The following is an 18,879-nucleotide window of genomic DNA, read 5'->3' on the forward strand; positions in this document are numbered from 1 at the left end:
GCCAATCAAAACTCAGCAGTTAAGAACACATAAAACGATTGAAAGTCAGATGGCGTGCTCTCAACTCTTCTCTTTCTGTTTACAGAATTACTACTGATAGAATTTACATTAGTTTACAAAAGTTTTATCGTATCCCAGAAACGTCATATCGCAGTGAAGCTCCGCCTACGTCCCCGCCCACTCACCTAACATGTGATCGTCATTGGACGTGTTGTGATGAAGCACACCAAAACACAGATATTCATCATGTAAATATCAATTTCAGTGATATCTGTCAGCTCATGATGTGGTTACTTGCATGAAACCAGCATTATCAGCTGATTTCCTATCACATGCTCAAGCTAAACTTAAAAGAAACCCATCAATAGTTCATTGTAGTGGCTTCATAACGTCGACTGTCTACAGACGGGCTCTGAGTCAGATACACGAATCCTCTTTGGGTTGCTTTTAAATATCTTATAAGAGACATGTGCATGCTTACATTGTAAAATTATATAATTTAATTTGTATAATTAAATCTATGAACTCCCAACCATACAAAAAAATCTGCTTTAGCAATCTCTATCTGCCGGACTCGCACATCCGCCATGTTTGTAGTTTTTAACACTTTTTATTCGTGTTTGTAGTTCTAATCGAATCTCATCTAGCCGTTAGCAGCACTTCGTATTCTAACCGGAAAAAATTGACCATCTTTGGTACTCATTTCAACATACTACGATTTGGGACATTAATTCTAATTTCCAATACTATTTAGGACGGATAGTTTGCGAATTGGGACGCAGCATCTGATCTCTGTCCAGTAATCATCATCGAATGCGATTGGTTTATTCTAAGCAGCGGTGAGGAAAGTAACGTGTGTCACATGACGGGAGCCGACTCTCTGCAGCGCTCTGGACAGTTTACACCGAGTTATGACGCAGGAAAACTTTACTAGATGTTGAATTGAACATCAGCAGTGAATGTGAGAAGTATTATTACTACCTAACATGTTCCAAGCCGTTTCGTCCCGCCCGGATCTGAAGCATCGAGCTCTGTCTCTTCAACCCGTCCATTCCGCGTCGTGATATTGGGGAGTCGACTCCAAAAGAGTCGATTCCTCGACTCTCAATAGCCCTAGTGTCGGAATCGACTCCAGGACAGGAATCGACTACTAGTTCTGTATTTTTTTTTAAGACTTGAGGTGTGTTCGTATTATTATTTTACAGTTTATGTTTGGACATCGGACACTTATAAAATTTGGCGAGATTACCTTGTTTAGAGTATCGTATTTTTTCCAGTTTTAGAAAGGACATGACATCAGTGATCCAAAGTGTATTGGACGGGGCATTTGTTGCTTTCCAATTAAGAAGGAGAAGACGTCTCACTATCAAGGAAGTGAAAGCCAGGACCTCTAACTGCACTGATGAGAAACGGTGGTATTCTTGAGGAGTACCAAAGATGGCTACGTGTGGAGAGATATCAGTGGTCTTGAGGAGTACCAAAGATGGCTACGTGTGGAGAGATATCAGTGGTCTTGAGGAGTACCAAAGATGGCTACGTGTGGAGAGATATCAGTGGTCTTGAGGAGTACCAAAGATGGCTACGTGTGGAGAGATATCAGTGGTCTTGAGGAGTACCAAAGATGGCTACGTGTGGAGAGATATCAGTGGTCTTGAGGAGCACTTTAGACATGGTGTCAAAATAAGTTTGCCAGATATTTCCTAGAGTTGGGTAGAAGAAAAACATATGTGCAAGATTACAGGGCGAACCAGAGCATCTGTCACAGACATCAATTGTATTAGGGAAAATTTGTGATAGTCGGGTTTTAGAATAGTGACATCTGAACACTACTATATATTGTATTAAAGGGATAGTTCACTTTGAAATAAATTTTTGGTATGTTTTAGCTTACCTCAAGGGCATCCAAGATGTAGGTGTCTTTTTTTCCGCAGTAGTTTCAATTTTGATATTTTTAGGTCAAACCGTTCTTGTCTGTCAGTCATATAATGCAGGTCGATGGTCACTGTCTCAAAACACATGCACAGAGTCCAAATTAAAACAATTCCCCGTCGTCCAAATTAAACAATTCCCCATCTTAAGTACACCTTGATGGCCTAAGACACGAAACGAGCGGTTTGTGTGAGAAAACGAACAGTATTTATATCGTTTTTACCTCTTATACGCAGCCATGTCGAAGTGATCTGATCTGACGTGTGCGCAGACTGGTGCATAGATATATACACTAGATGTCGCCTTAAAGACATTCGTTCCAATGAACTGCCGTAGACAAGGCGACATCTAGTGTGTATATATCTATGCACCAGTCTGCGCACACGTCAGATCAGATCACTCGGACATGGCTGTGTATAAGAGCTAAAAACAATATAAATACTGTTTGTTTTCTCACACAAACCGCTCGTTTCGTGTCTTAGGCCATCAATGTGTACTTACGATGGGGAATTGTTTAATTTGGACGACGGGGAATTGTTTTAATTTGGACTCTGTGCATGTGTTTTGAGACAGTGACCATCGACCTGCATTATATGACTGACAGACAAGAACGGTTTGACCTAAAAATATAAAAATTGAAACTACTGTGGAAAAAAAGACACCTACATCTTGGATGCCCTTGAGGTAAGCTAAAACATACCAAAAATTAATTTCAAAGTGAACTATCCCTTTAAGGTCAAGTGGGCACAGATTGAGGCTTTGTGAATACCGTTTAAAACAGAGTCCCACCAGTCAACATCAAAGGCCAGACCCAACTCTTCCTCCCATGCCTCCTTCGTCCTAGTGGTTAAATGATCATCGTAGGACCGGATAGTACCATAGACTTTTGAAATTAAAGATCTTTGTGAAAAATTCAGTCATAAAAGACTGTCCCATGTCTGCTCAGGAGGAAGTTGTGGAAAATTAGGAAATAAAAATTTTACACAGTTCCTAATTGGAAAATACCTAAAAAGATGTGAAGGTGGGAGGCTGAACTCGCTTATTAAATCTGTGAAAGAACAAAAAACCCAATCTTTATAAAAATCCTTAAAACATTTCAGACCCTTAAAGTGAAAGTAGAATCAGTAAATGCAGGTTTGAACGCATAATTCCTCAACAGTGGACTTGATATGGTGGGAGTAAGAAATTTAAAATGCTTCCTAAATTGAAATCATATCTAAATACACATTGCTTTACTGAACACCAACCAATCATGGCGTTAGAATAGGCCTATAAAAGGTCAAAGGTCGAGTTATAGGTTGTTCGAACTGTGTAATACTGTATTCACAACCACAAATGCTCACAGTAAAAAAATAAAGTTTGGTTTCAATCTTGCTTTCGTGTTTACTGTGAATTTTTTAGTTAACATCTCTCTGCCAATTACTTTCAATCTTGTACAGAAATGTTCATAGAAGCTCAAGAAAGAAAAGCTTTAGGTTTTGAATAACTGTGTGTATATGATGTATCCAAAATATAATATTATATGGCAAAGGTGTTTGCAACGCAAGACAAATGTTTGCTTTTGAGATGTTTGTGATATTTTGAATGCAGTGCTTCATTTTGGCATTTTGCATTTTGCGTGTGCAATTTTTGGATTTGTGTGTAAAGTTTTGATAAATAGGCAAAGTTTGGAAAATGTGCATAAGTCGGGAATCGGAGTCGACTCCAACATTAGGAGTCGGGAAACGGAGTCGACTCCCTGATTCGAACAGCTCCTCGTCTATGAGCGGCTGAGCGCGCGGACGACAGCTGTCATTACACTGGTTCCTCAGGACTCGTCATCATGTCTCAGGGCTGGTCCGGGAACGACCACAAGAGCTACTCGAACCCGCCGACGGGCGCCTTGAAACGGCCGAGAAACGACTCGGGGAACAGAGTGTCGGTGGTTCTGGGCGCGCAGTGGGGAGATGAAGGCAAAGGCAAAGTGGTGGATCTACTGGCCACCGAGTCCGACATCGTGTGCAGGTGTCAGGTAATACTACACAAACTCAGTCACAAATCACAACTTTATCGGTAACTTTGTGTGTATGAAATATAGAACGATTATTAATGTAATTATACATAAAATTGGTTTTACTAAATGTATTTTAATTGATTACAGATAATCAATATGGTTTTTAATAACATTTTAAGTCGTTATTAACAATATCACATTGAATAGGTACCACGATGCTAAAAATACTTTAATATGTAGCCTAATAAACTAATTAATATAGTTATCAGGAATATTATTAATTCATATAGAATATAATTATAGCAAACTGTCGTGCTTTTTATATATCATCATAATATATGCTGAATATGTCATATCTCAAGTTTATATAAATAGCCTACAACTGAACTGAGCTTGTATACAAATAAGAAATATGTTTATTGGACAGAAATAAATTATATATATATATAAAACAACATCACTTTTAGACATATTGTATTAAAGGGACTTTTTAATGTAGGATTTTTACAGTTCAAAATAAAAAACTCTAAACTTGGTTAAGGTATTTATCTGACAAAATGACACATATTCAATAGACATATTTCTTATACATTTTTATACTCAGTTCAGTTGTATTTTCATAAACATGAGATGTGATGCATATATCTTGTTTGTGTTTGTGTCTTTACTTAGATAATGTTAAGACTTTAGTTTGGATCATGGATTTGAGTTCATGGATGTTCCTGCATAATCAGAGACAAACTGTTGACAAACCCTAATCAGTGTAAATCTAATCTGAGAATGAGTGGAAGTGTCAGAATCTCAGACCCATTATCATTATTAATCACATTGCATTGCATTATAAAGTATGAAGTATTTTCTGAACAATCTGTGGCTGTTCAGTCCAGTCTTTCTTTCATGCCGCTGTGAGTCTGTAGTCACTGAATGTCAGTCCCAGAATTCCTCTCTGGTCACATTCCCGGCGTTCCTGGACATGTGAGAAGGGCACGACTCCGGATAGAGGATCAGACCCGAGGCGTGTGTGTTCGGCATTGGACTCGGTGTGTCTGAGTAAAGGCCAAGCCGGCCGTCTGGAAGCTCCTGGAGTCGCATTTCCAGGTCTCGCGATTGTAAATCTGGAGCTAGAACCTTTAAGTTGTTGATGAGGTTGAGTTTCTGTTTACTGCCACAGATAATAATGCAGTGCATGACAACCTGACAACATTATGATGTCTGTCATACAAACACATTATGATGAACTCGTGCAAAGACAAGAGAGAAGCGACCAAATGTTAACATGAACATAAGACAGAAGACAACATAAAGTTTTTTTTTAACTGTAAAAATCCTATGGTAAAAAGTCCCTTTAATACAATATGGCTAAAAGTGATGTTGTTTTTAATGAGGATACAAGTTCGATTAAGCCATCGAAATATGAGAAAATATTCAATATTTTTAAAATATTGTAAATATGAGCGAAGACAAAAACTCTAAACTTGGTAAAGGTATTTATCTGACAAAATGATTTTGGTAAAAAAGGCAAAAGCAGGTTTTATTGGACTATATGCAGAAAAACAAACGGCATACATCGACTACAACTTAACATTTGGTCGCTTCTCTCTTGTTTTCATCATAATTTCTTTGTATGACAGACAAAATGATGTTGGCAATTTGGCATTATTATCACAAATGAAACTATTGACAACTATGCAATATGCTGACAAAATCCTTATGAAATTTATAATAATATTTGATATGGTAAATATGTCAGTTTTCCTATAGGTTGGACATCACTTTTGCCACTACTGTATATACAGGGAAAAGCCATAATAGCTTATAAATGCAAATAAAAATGATAAATTAGCATGAGAGCCGCGTCTCAGAAGCGCGCGAACACTAAACTGAGCTCTCTTTCACGTCTTCTTGCACGCGAGCGGACAAATTCACACTATAGTATGTAAAAAATAACGAGTATCCTAGTAAACACAGTCGATTATGTCTTAAGTGAACGTAAACAGTTGAGAAAGTAAACGCATGTGTGTCAGTATCAGTATATTAGATCAGTGCATTCACTCTTAAAGGGACAGCAGCCTAATATTCCTCCAGCTGTCTGTGATTAATGTTAATCAAACGACAAACGACAGAGAGACGATCACTCACCGCTCTCGACTGAATAACGTTTTTACATTTAATAAGGATTAATTAATAAGGATGTTTAATTTATACAGTGAAGACTATGTAAGGGTTAATGCACGACGAGGCGTGAACCGTCTGACGCGCAGCGCTGAAGTCCATTAATTCCTGACACAATGGACACCTGGAAGGGCATTAACCCGCTTATACCATGGTCACTTGCCAAATAACACATTTTTAAAACATTCGTTTATATTTTAATTAGTTTTACAATCGAAATCTAAAGTTTTTACGAACAATAACTTGGTTTCCCTGGTTACGCCTGACCGGAGATATTTATAGTCCGCTCAGCTCGTAGAAGCCTTCAGTTTACTGCCTGTTGCTATGGTTACTCACAGCTGATGTAGACAGCGCATTTATTTATTCATTTCGAACGGTAAACAGTTTCACCAGAACTCCTTTACTAGGTGTCCTCTAGCACTTTATAATGGACACCCTGCAGCCAATCAGAATCGAGTATTCACCCAGACCATGGTAGAAGCAGTGTTATTTTACATTTGCTTACTTTATTAAATGTCTGTACCTGAAGACTACTATTAGATCTTCCTGAAAAGCACTTCATTTAATAAAATAAATAAAATTTATTTATTTTTGTAAATAAATGTATTTAATTTGTATTTTTGTTATATTGTATTTATATGTGCTTTTGCTCGCAATTGGATTATTTGTACTTATTTTATTACTGACTGTTTACTTGTCTTTAGTAATGTTACCGTAGTTAGGCTAGTATTATACCGTAGTTAGGCTAGTATTATACCGTAGTTAGGCTAGTATTATACCGTAGTTAGGCTAGTATTATACCGTAGTTAGGCTAGTATTATACCGTAGTTAGGCTAGTATTATACCGTAGTTAGGCTAGGCTAGTAGTTTTAGCTGTTGTATCGACATTGGAATAGAGAATTGTGAATGTTTTTTTCGTGCACCTTCTATATATTTCTCTCATCTTGTGTAAAAGCTGAATAACTCTGATCACTTCTTTCGCTCTGTGTGATGATGCTGGTGTTCAGTTTATGTGTTAAAAGATTCACAGCAGACTTTAATCCCAGCACGGTTTTCCTGTTTTCCTGACAGGGAGGGAATAACGCTGGTCACACAGTGGTCGTGGATGAGAAAGAATATGATTTCCATCTTCTCCCCAGTGGAATAATCAGCACCAAATGTATATCATTCATCGGTGAGAACGAGAATATCGTGTTACTCATGACATATATGTGACCCTGGATCATAAAACCAGTCACGAGTCGCACGGGTTTATTTGTGGCAATAGCCAACAACACATTGTATGGGTCAAAATTATGGATTTTTCTTTTATGCCAAAAATCATTAGGATATTAAGTAAAGATCATGTTCCATGAAGATATTTTGTAAATTTCCTACCGTAAATATATAAAACATGTATTTGTGTGAGTGAATGCAGCACAATCGTGAACATAAATTAACAACTTTAAAGGAGATTTTCTCAATGTCTCAGATTCCAGATTTGCAATAGTTGTATCTCGGCCAAATATTGTCCTATCCTAACAGACCATACATCACTGGACAGATTATTTATTCAGCGTTATATGATGCATAACTCTCAATTGAAAAAAACTGACCTTTGTGACTGGTTTTGTGGTCCAGGGTCTCATATAAGATGGAATCTGATATCTTCAGAGATGATGAAGTGTAAGCTGTGTAGTTTCTGTAAAGGTAAAGGTGTGTGTTCATCCGCAGGGAATGGCGTGGTCATTCATCTTCCAGGATTATTCGAAGAGATTGACAAGAATGAGAAGAAAGGTAAAGAAAAGAGAGACACAGATTATTGCAGAAGTGAAAGCAGCTTCAAGTTATAGAAGTTTGTGCGTGTGTGTGTGTGTGTGTGTGTGTGTGTGTGTGTGTGTGTGTATATACAATAGTGAACATTTGAAGTGGATCAAAACCTTTCATCAAAAGTTATACATGAATTTTGAACAATCGCCGTTCTTGAACTTTTTTGATCCACTTCAAATGTTGACTACTGTAAATATACACACATATATTGTAAACTTTATGTTAGATACGATTAATTGCGATTAATCGCTTTGACAGTACTACATTTTTTATTTGATTAAAAAAATAGACTTTAAAATTGCTAAAAAATCAAAGCTATTTGTCTGACCAAGTTATGTTCCAAATTTGAAGTCGATATCACCAAAAAGATTTTAAAGTACCGTTTCCATGGAAATGCAATGTCCAATTTCAAAGCTGAATTTTGAGTGTTTGATCTTTCGAATGACCTAATTTATTATGATTGCTAAAAACTGTGATCAGGGAAAAATGGCAATAAAAAAGTGTCCCGTTACTAAAACATGCTAGCAACATGTTAATTCATGCTAGCAATGTGTAACAACATGTTAGCAACATGCTAATTCATGCTAGCAAAATGTTAAATAATACTAGCAATGTGTAAAAACATGCTAGCGATGTATGCTAATTCATGTTAACAACATGCTACAAGACAATGAAAGTTAACCTGTTAACAGACCAGACTTACACAATGTTTACTAGATCAGTTCCAATCATTATTCATGGCTTTATTCTATTCACACACAGGAATAATTAGTTTTTTTCTTACATGATAAGGGCTGAAAGGATGGGAAAAAAGACTGGTCATCTCAGATCGGGCTCACATTGGTAATATCATTTATAACTATAAATAATAGTGTTTTTTTTAGATATATTGAATACTGTGATGGTGGAAAATACATATAATGGAAAAGGATCGTCTGATTCCATGTATTTCTGTCAGTATTTGACTTTCATCAGGCCGTGGACGGACTTCAGGAGGTTCAGAGACAAGCTCAGGAAGGAAAAAAGTAAGTTGTGCTGATGGTTTTGTGCTGGTTTGGTGCTGAACTCGCTGGTGGACCAACAACCATTCTGTTCAAGGCACTTTCCATAAATATACTTTTTTGTAGTGATATAAAATAAACTATTATCCATCATAAAATTAACCTAGTATCAAAAGTAGGTCATTTTAGATCAATCAAATGTCCGAATCCTCCCTTAAAATGGTGATTTTGGCCCGTCTCACCTCAGCTTCTTGATCAAACATATGCTTTAATAACTTCATGTACATTTTATTATTTTGTTGACTAGGCTAGAAAATCAAAACTACGTTAGGCCTAAATCCCATAGACTTTCATCGAGGGCTTCAAAACTTTTATACAATAACTCTAATAGAGAGTAAAGCTTCATCCACCAAGTATCTATCACTAGCATGAATTGGCATGTTGTTAGCATATTTTATCATGTTGCTAGCATGTTTTAACATGTTGTTAGCATGATTAAGCATTTTGCTGGCATTTTTAACGTTGCTTGCATGAATTAGCATGCTGCTAGCATGTTTTAGTACATAGATAGCATGATTTACAATTTTGCTAAGATGTTTGAACACATGCTAGCATGAATTAGAACATTGCTAACATGTTTTTATCACATTACTAGCATTATTTAGCATGCCAATTAACATGTTAATTAATGCTAGCTATGTACTAAAACAAGATGGCAGCATGCTAATTAATGTTTACAATGTGTTGAACGTACTAGCAACATGCTACAAATATGCTAATAAATGTAAAATAATGCTAGACACATACTAAGACATGCTAACGACATGCTAAAACATGCTGGGGAAGTTTATAAAACTTTCAAGTCTTTGTCAAGCCAAAATAAAATGCTACAAATATGCTAATAAATGTAAAATAATGCTAGACACATACTAAGACATGCTAAAGTCATGATAAAACATGCTAGGTAAGTTTATAAAACTTTAAACTTCTTGGTCTTTGTTAAGCCAACATAAAAGTTTGTTACAACGAAATTTACTTTCTAGATTAACTTAATTTCTTTAGTTATTGTTAATTTTTTGAAGAAAACGAAATCGCACAAATCAGGGTTTCACACCGTATTCAGTACTGTAGTTTGGTAACAGGGTTGCAAATATTCCAAATGTATTGAATTAATAATAGTAATGATAATACATTGGATTTATAGTGAAGCTTTCTTATACTAAGTGCAACAAACATCAATAAATAAATGCAAAAAAACTCAAAAAAGTTGGTTTGAGGTTGATGATCAACATTCTGACCTCTAAAAACATCGTTTTTAATAGTTGTTGTTGTTTTATAGTGTTTCTGCTGATTGTAACCGAGTTTATGTTTGTTCACAGCATAGGAACGACTAAGAAAGGCATCGGACCCACGTACGCCTGTAAAGCATCTCGCACCGGGCTTCGCATCTGTGACCTGATGGCAGACTTCAGCGAGTTCTCTACGAGGTAAATTATCTTTCTAATGCAGGTGATATCAGTGATCAGCGATCATCTGAGCTGTTCTGTTCTCCTGAAGGGTGAAGAACCTCGTGCTGCAGTACCAGTCCATGTATCCCACCCTTAAAGTGGACGTCGAGAGCGAGCTGAAGAAGCTAAAGGTCAGTTAAACCGGAGACGCTCGCGGTGTGTGTTACGCCGGCGTCTCTGATCCGCTCTCTCTCTCTTGCAGGACTTCGCCGAGAGGATCCGACCTCTGGTCAGAGACGGGGTCTATTTCATGTATGATGCAATTCACGGACCCCCGAAGAAAATCCTGGTGGAGGGGGCGAACGCTGCTCTCCTTGACATTGACTTTGGTAAGAACATGCGCCGCTTTGTGTTTGGGACTTGGGAAGATGTCACATTTAATATGATTTTATTCTCTACCAGAACAGGTTTTCCTGCTTGAATGTTTGATTATTTTCCTCATATTCTCCATTGTTGCGGCTCCTCTCTTCCCAGTCTGTCAGTAACGCTCTGTTTACTTCCTGTCTCTATGAAGCCCCTCCTTCTGAAAAGCACACTGTGCTCTGATTGGTCGGCTGGATCAGTGTGTTGTGATTGGTCAATTGCTTCGAGTGTGTTTTGGGAAATGTCCCGCCCCTTACCATAACCGCCAGTTTCAACACACTACTAACTAGGGGTTGAACGACTTCAGATTTTTTAAAGTCGACATTTATGTGATTTAAGTGAAGTCGCTGATGACGTCATTAATGAGTCAACAAATAACAAATAAGCCTGAACTTCGAGCTGAGACTGAACGCGGGTCGCCTTGTTCTTTTGTCTTTGGATCGTTATATTTCTCACAGATTTGAACTCGTTCTTAATCAGATACAGATAAAGTAGAAAAACATATGACTGCGTTAGTGTGAGAGCGAACAATTGCATGTGAACTAATTCTACCTGGCAGCGTCTCTCTAATTATAGCCTATTAAAGCTATGGATTTTAGTTACTAAGAAATATATGATATAGCTTTTCAGTTTCTAAGCTATTTTATTGATTAGTCTCAGAACAGTGTTGACAATACATTTCTGCGCAATGTGCGCGATCTGCGTGTGCAATGTGTGTGCGTTTAGAATGGCGATTCAATCACGTGTACAATAAGCTGTGTATAACGTGCATTTTCACAATATATTTTGAGCATCCAGATGGTATAATCAGAAGTGGACTTCAAAGATTTCTTATCCCTTTACGCCCTCTATAGGCCATGATCAGCAACTAGTCGCCGTCAAGCTTAAAGCGTCATTAAAGTGCAGACTAGTCCCCTACTACTAACTACTACTAACTAACTCAACCAGGCCCCGCCCCTTTATTCTGCATATGAATTATGTAAATGAGGAATATTGTGATGTGTTCGTTCCCGGAAGAAACTCAAGACTACAATGGAGGCGTTTCAGGGAGTTCAGAAACACTGACACTGATATAGAGAACAACTGGAGCTTTTTCATGCTCAAACTGCAACATTACACACTAAAAAAGCAAAATAGGTCCTCTTTAAACAGTTGTTTGCCTTCCTTCCAGGAACGTACCCATTCGTGACATCGTCCAACTGCACCGTGGGTGGCGTGTGCACCGGCCTCGGCATTCCGCCCGCAAACATCGGAGATGTGTATGGAGTATCAAAGGCCTACACCACTAGAGTCGGGATAGGAGCCTTTCCCACAGAACAACTCAATGTAAGAGTCGGACTGAAACGGGAAACTTGTTATTATAGTTAACAAATGTAGGGCGGGGCTTGATTTTGTCCGTGAGCTTCGGACTCACGATATGTCAAAATGCCCGGCTTGGTGAGTATTCGCTTAAACAACATTGGTTATGTCTTAAGTAAACATAAACAATTGGGAGATAAGTTGCGTGTGTATCAGTATATTAGATCCGTGCATTCGGTCTTAAAGTGACAGCAGCCTAATAAACCTGCCGCCGTCTGTGTCATTAAAGGGATACTTCACTGATTAGCATTAAGCTTTGTATCAGTAGAAACCCGGTAGTATTGTCGAGTGACCGTGCTTCCCTCCCTCATGTCCCCCTGAGACCAGAGATTTCTGTATTGTGTGTCTGGAAAAAAACCTCAGATGACGTTAAAATCGTCATTTAGCATCATCAGAGGCTCTTTTGTCCAGAGGCGAGAGACTCCAGCCAGTAGGAGGAGCTCGTCCCGCATGTGTTCAACCCGCCCATAGGGGGATCTCACCATAAAACACTGTCTTTTCAGTTTCGAGTCGACTAGTAGCCTAGCTGTGCTGTATCATTTCTCACGATACTGCCCTCTGTAACCGGGAGGCGTGGCTTGGGCGTGTCCTCGTAGGGCAGCGAGGCAAGTGCATTCTGGGAGTTGTTGTCTTTCATCCACATGAGCCAAAAATAAATCTTCTGGCTTTTCTCAGTCTAGAAGGCTCCAACTTCTAAAATAATTTCACATTTCTTCTACATAAATGACCCAATTTAAATACAAATACATCTTTCCAGCGGTGAAATATCCCTTTAATGATAATCAAACAACAAAAGACAAAGAGAAAATCACTCACTGCTGTTTATTAGATTTATTAGATTAATCTATATTTAATTTATACAGTGAAGACTATGCAGTGTTGTTTTACATTTGATTAATTTCTAGGGGTGTAATGATACCTTTATGTCACGATTTGATACGTCACGATACTGAACTCACGATACAATATTATTGGGTGAATACTCGATTCTGATTGGCTGCAGGGTGTCCATTATAAAGTGATAGAGGACACCTAGTAAAGGAGTTCTGGTGAAACTGTTTACCGTTCGAAATGAATAAATAAATGCGCTGGCTACATCAGCTGTGAGTAACCATAGCAACAGGCAGTAAACTAAAGGCTTCTACGAGCTGAGCGGATTATAAATATCTCCGTCAGGCGTAACCAGGGAAACCAAGTTATTGTTTGTAAAAACTTTAGATTTCGATTGTAAAACTAATTAAAATATAAACTAATGTTTTAAAAATGTGTTATTTGGCAAGTGACCATGGTATAAGCGGGTTAATGCCCTTCCAGGTGTCCATTGTCAGGTATTAATGGACTTCAGCGGAGGCAACCGTCCTGACAATGGACACCTCGTCGGGCATTAACCCTTACATAGTGTGTATGCGCATGACGTCACCGTCGATCACTGAGTGGCAGAACTCACACACTGAGTGGCAGAACTCACACACTGAGTGGCAGAAACACTGAGTGGCAGAACTCACACACTGAGTGGCAGAACTCACACACTGAGTGGCAGAAACACTGAGTGGCAGAACTCACACACTGAGTGGCAGAAACACTGAGTGGCAGAACTCACACTGAGTGGCAAAAACACTGAGTGGCAGAACTCACACACTGAGTGGCAGAAACACTGAGTGGCAGAACTCACACACTGAGTGGCAGAAACACTGAGTGGCAGAACTCACACACTGAGTGGCAGGATTGGTTTTCAGCGTGAATGCTGCGTAAAACACACAAAACGCATCTAAAACAGGAAAGAGCTTTGAGATTGACTGTATAAATTTGACAAGAAATCTGAGGTGTATTTTCACAGACTGCCGAAACATACAGAACAGAGAAGCAAATGGATCGTTGATTCACAGAAACAACTGGATCCTGGCAGAGAAAGCTGGATTTGCAGTTATTATTTGGTGTCAATATGCTGAAGTTAGTGGTAAAATCACACCATATATAATGTATTGTTATTTATTGACAACTCATCAATTAAATATATACCATCGTATATTCTGCATAATTGGACGTTTTTAAATAAACACTGACATAAAATTACACAAATTTTAGGGCTGGATGATATGATGATATATATAACATTTGATATAAGTGATCACACAGATTTAGACCTATATTGTATTTATATAAAGCGTTCACATGCAAATTTGCTTTATGTATTTCCCAGACGTTGAAATCAGGCTCATATAAATGTCTGGAAACACGATTACTGACTGCATGTCAATATCCATGATCACTGGATCTTTGGTAAGCTGTAACGAACACTATATCGAGTCCAAGCTTTAGTTTAAACTGATAATCGTTTGTTTTACTGGTGTTTTCGCAGTTTCTCCTGTTAAATCCAGTCACTCGGTCGACGTCGATGCATTCCCTCTATTAAGAGTTGATAATTCATGATAATTTTTATAGGCCTACTTAAAATACACTGTTGTTGGTAAGATACACTGATCTGTATAATGATGTTCTCTATATATATCAGTGGTGAGAATATTATTATGCCGGTATCGGTGATGATATCAGCCAAAACTGCTTCCAGAATCAGATCGGAGATAATAAAATATTAGTTCATAAACACTGTGTTGATATGGACATGTGGACTAAAGCTTAGAGTCAAACACACACACAGGCTTTGTGTGTCTTTCAGGTCCAGAGGTCATATTTCCCAAAGCTGAGAGAACATGTTCATAACCGTAACGAGTCTCTCTCTCTGGACTGAAAAACAAGTATAAAATAATTATGATGTTTTAAATGTTCCTGAAAGAGTCTCTTCTGCTCACCAAGGCTGCGTTTATTTGATCAAAAATACAGTAAAAATAGTGAAATATTATTATAATGTAAATAATCAGTTTTCTATGTGAATATATAGTAAAGTGTAATTTATTCCTGTGATCAAAGCTGTATTTTCAGCATCATTATGCCAGTCTTCAGTGTCACATGATCCTTCTGCCACTCAGTGACGTCAATGCATTCCCTCTATTGATTGGATGGTTGTGGTTTGCTATTGGCTGATCTCATGTGAGTGACAGGTTGCCCCGCCCACATCATCAGAGAAGAGAAGAGAAGAGATGCTGCAAGAGGAAGTTATTCTGATTCAAGATAATGAGGAACATGAATTTAATACTGCAATAATCTATAAAAAATATATTGTCTGTTTTGATTTCATTGTGACTTTTAGTATCAACGTTGTCTCGAATGTTTCTCCTGTATTAACATCTGACTTCAGCAACACCTGAGATCTGATTAGTGATGACCTCTGCATGACCTCTGACCTGTGTTTGTGTCAGGCCATAGGTGAGCTTCTGCAGACCCGAGGTCACGAGGTGGGCGTGACCACAGGCAGAAAGAGACGCTGTGGTTGGCTAGACTTGGTTATTCTCAAATACGCTCATATGATCAACGGATTCACTGGGTGAGTCTCTCAGTCTGTGTATGAGTGTGTTCGGTAACATACTGAACTAATACTGAATACTATTTTTAATGTTATGTGATATAGTGTGTAACACAAGGGTGCCGCATAAAGTGCTGAAAAGTGAAGCCAAAGCATCTCGATCGCCCCCCGGTGGCTGCTCCCAGTATATCTCATAAACCCAGCGTCTCGATCTCCCCCCGGTGGCTGGTCCCAGTATATCTCATAAACCCAGAGTCTTGATCGCACCCCGGTGGCTGGTCCCAGTATAGCTCATAAACCCAGCATCTGGATCGCCCCCCGGTGGCTGGTCCCAGTATATCTCATAAACCCAGAGTCTCGATCGCCCCCCGGTGGCTGGTCTCAGTATAGCTCATAAACCCAGAGTCTCGATCGCCCCCCGGTGGCTGGTCCCAGTATATCTCATAAACCCAGAGTCTCGATCGCCCCCCGGTGGCTGGTCCCAGTATAGCTCATTAACCCAGAGTCTCGATCGCCCCCCGGTGGCTGGTCCCAGTATAGCTCATAAACCCAGCATCTCGATCGCCCCCCGGTGGCTGGTCCCAGTATATCTCATAAACCCAGAGTCTCGATCGCCCCCCGGTGGCTGGTCCCAGTATATCTCATAAACCCAGAGTCTCGATCGCCCCCCGGTGGCTGGTCCCAGTATATCTCATAAACCCAGAGTCTCGATCGCCCCCCGGTGGCTGGTCCCAGTATATCCCATAAACCCAGAGTCTCGATCGCCCCCCGGTGGCTGGTCCCAGTATATCTCATAAACCCAGAGTCTCGATCGCCCCCCGGTGGCTGGTCCCAGTATATCTCATAAACCTAGAGTCTCGATCGCCCCCCGGTGGCTGGTCCCAGTATATCCCATAAACCCAGAGTCTCGATCGCACCCCGGTGGCTGGTCCCAGTATAGCTCATACCCCTGCCCTCTCCATGAAGTCTAATGGGACGCAATGGAAACTAAACAATCAAATTAAACTTCAAATACATTTTTTCCAAAGATGTTTTCAGTTCTGCAGTAAACTGTACTATGGTTTCTGCGGGTGTGTGTGTGTGAGAGAGATAGTGTGAGTGTGAGTGTGTGTGTGTGTGTGTGTGTGAGAGAGATAGTGTGAGTGTGTGTGTGTGTGTGTGTGTGTGTGTGTGTGTGAGAGAGATAGTGTGTGTGTGTGTGTGTGTGAGAGAGATAGTGTGTGTGTGTGTGTGTGTGTGTGTGTGTGTGTGTGTGTGTGTGTGTGTGTGTGTGTGTGTGTGTGTGTGTGTGAGTGTGAGTAAGAGATTCGGGTCCCAAATCTGCGCAAGATGTCAGCGCCATATTAGGATTTTGGTGGCTTCACTTTTCACCAATGGAAGAGAGTGAAGGGGCGTCGTCCATCTTTTTTTACAGTCTGTGGTGTAACAAGAAACAGTAGCATGACACTTTGTTGTCACATGACCTTGTGTCACCTGACCTTGTGTAGACCAGTGAGAGATCCAGAAATAAATACAGGGATTTTGCATAAAATGTGCAACAACAAAAAATGTCATGTAAAGAACTTCATTGAATGTTTGTTTTCTGCCTTCCTTCAGCATCGCTCTGACTAAACTGGACATCCTTGATGTTTTGGATGAAATTAAAGTGGGCGTGGCTTATAAGATCAACGGCAAAAGAATCCCACATTTCCCAGGTAAAATTAACTAGATATCCCGTAGATGTGTTACGAGCGCTGTTGGGAAGTAAGAAACTAAAACTAGTCACAGTTCAGCCGTAACTTTACCACTTTTAGCCATTAAAGTCCATTGGCTGTTCAGATGGTTTGTGTAATTGAACTGGTTCAGAAATTGGTTTGTGTGTGTGTGTGTGTGTGTGTGTGTCTCTCTCGCTCGCTCTCGCTCTCTCTCTCTCTCTCTCTCTCTCGTCCTCTTTTAGCTAACTTGGAGGTTCTGCAGAAGGTGGAGGTTGAATATGAGACTTTTCCCGGATGGAAATCGGATACTTCAGCGGCCCGGAAGTGGAACGATCTTCCTCCTAAAGCTCAGAACTACATCCGCTTCGTGGAGAATCACATCGGTGTTCCTAGTAAGTCATTAATCCCACACCGTATAACCTCATCACCTCATCATTCTGTGAACTCACGTCTGAATCTCTTCAACACAGTTAAGTGGGTTGGTGTCGGGAAGTCCAGAGAATGTATGATCCAGATGTTCTAGACGTGAAGATTCTCCTGAAGACGATCAGCACACTCATTCATTTATTCAGAAAGATGGTGTTTTATATGTTCCTGGCATTATAATGATCTTCTGTCGGTCTCAGGCTGATTATTGGTCATAACCACACGTTTACACCCTTCTTTGATAGTGGCTCTAATGCAGTTTTGAGTTTTTGGGGATTAAATTGACCCTGTTTGTCAAAGTGGCATTTCGTTGTGTTGTAGAATTGCACTGTATTGTTTCCTGAGTTCCCATGTGAGACATATAAATTGAAAATGTGCAAAGAGCTTTGTTGTTGTTGTTGTTGTTTTTCTCATTTTTGTTGTATATTGATCCAAGCATTTGATTTTCTGCACTGAGTGTGTGTGAGTGTCAGTGTGTGTGAGTGTGCGTGGGTGGGTAGGCTATGTGTAAGTGTGTGTGTGTGTGTGTATGCTGTGTGTGAATGGTGTGTGTGTGTGTGTGTGTGTGTGTGTGTGTGTGTGTGTGTGTGTGTGTGTGTGTGTGTGTGTGTGTGTGTGTGTATGGTGTGTATGCTGTGTGTGAATGGTGTGTGTCTGAGTGTGGGTGTGTGTGCGTGCGTGTGTGTGTGTGTGTGTGTGTGTGTGTGTGTGTGTGTGTGTGTGTGTGTGTGTGTGTGTGTGTGTGTGTGTGTGTGTGTGTGTGTGTGTGCGCGTGTCTGTGAGTGTGTGTGTGAGAGAGAGTGTGTGCGCGTGTCTGTGAGTGTGTTTATGTGTGTAATACCATTAAATATGAAGTCTCTGTTTAATATGTGTTACTTTATTAAATTGCGGGTCATTTGATTTTATGCTGAATAAAATGAAGCAGTTCTTTAAAAAAAAAAAAAATCTTTCCATTAAAACAGATGTGGCAAATTGATTTAGCAGATTTATTCATAGGCTTCTGGCGTATGAAACATTCCCAGCGTTTTGTCTGATGTCAGATATAATTAGGTTAGGCTGAACATAAGCTGCGGCAGAAATAGATCGGGTGGAAAACAAACTGTTCTTCTCATCTATGCCAAGATGATCTGATCTCAGACGAACTGTAGTGCCTTACAATCCCAGGACAACTCTGTGGAAATGTTTTCAGTCAAGATCCCAATCG

At 39.5% G+C, this 18,879-nt stretch overlaps 1 protein-coding gene across 1 annotated transcript; it reads left to right on the forward strand.

Moving 5' to 3' along the window:
• Positions 1-3,709: 3,709 nt before the first annotated feature.
• Positions 3,710-17,807, forward strand: adss1 (adenylosuccinate synthase 1). Its single transcript, XM_082143825.1, has 13 exons — positions 3,710-3,940; positions 7,166-7,268; positions 7,808-7,870; positions 8,696-8,746; positions 8,862-8,928; positions 10,284-10,391; positions 10,462-10,543; positions 10,615-10,741; positions 11,947-12,101; positions 15,452-15,576; positions 17,152-17,249; positions 17,492-17,641; positions 17,720-17,807. The coding sequence occupies exons 1-13, from the start codon at positions 3,752-3,754 to the stop codon at positions 17,770-17,772; spliced, it is 1,371 nt and encodes a 456-aa protein (XP_081999951.1). The 5' UTR covers positions 3,710-3,751; the 3' UTR covers positions 17,773-17,807.
• The last annotated feature ends 1,072 nt before the right edge of the window (positions 17,808-18,879 follow it).

This window comes from Leuciscus leuciscus, assembly GCF_965113295.1.
Source record: "Leuciscus leuciscus genome assembly, chromosome: 17".
Taxonomy (NCBI): domain Eukaryota; kingdom Metazoa; phylum Chordata; class Actinopteri; order Cypriniformes; family Leuciscidae; genus Leuciscus; species Leuciscus leuciscus.

Coding starts and splice junctions, on each gene's coding strand:
- adss1 (XM_082143825.1), top strand. CDS start 3,752: ATGTCTCAGGGCTGGTCCGGGAACGACCACAAGAGCTACTCGAACCCG. Junction 10,392..10,461: donor TTCAGCGAGTTCTCTACGAG/GTAAATTATCTT, acceptor GTTCTCCTGAAG/GGTGAAGAACCTCGTGCTGC. Junction 17,642..17,719: donor GAATCACATCGGTGTTCCTA/GTAAGTCATTAA, acceptor TCTTCAACACAG/TTAAGTGGGTTGGTGTCGGG.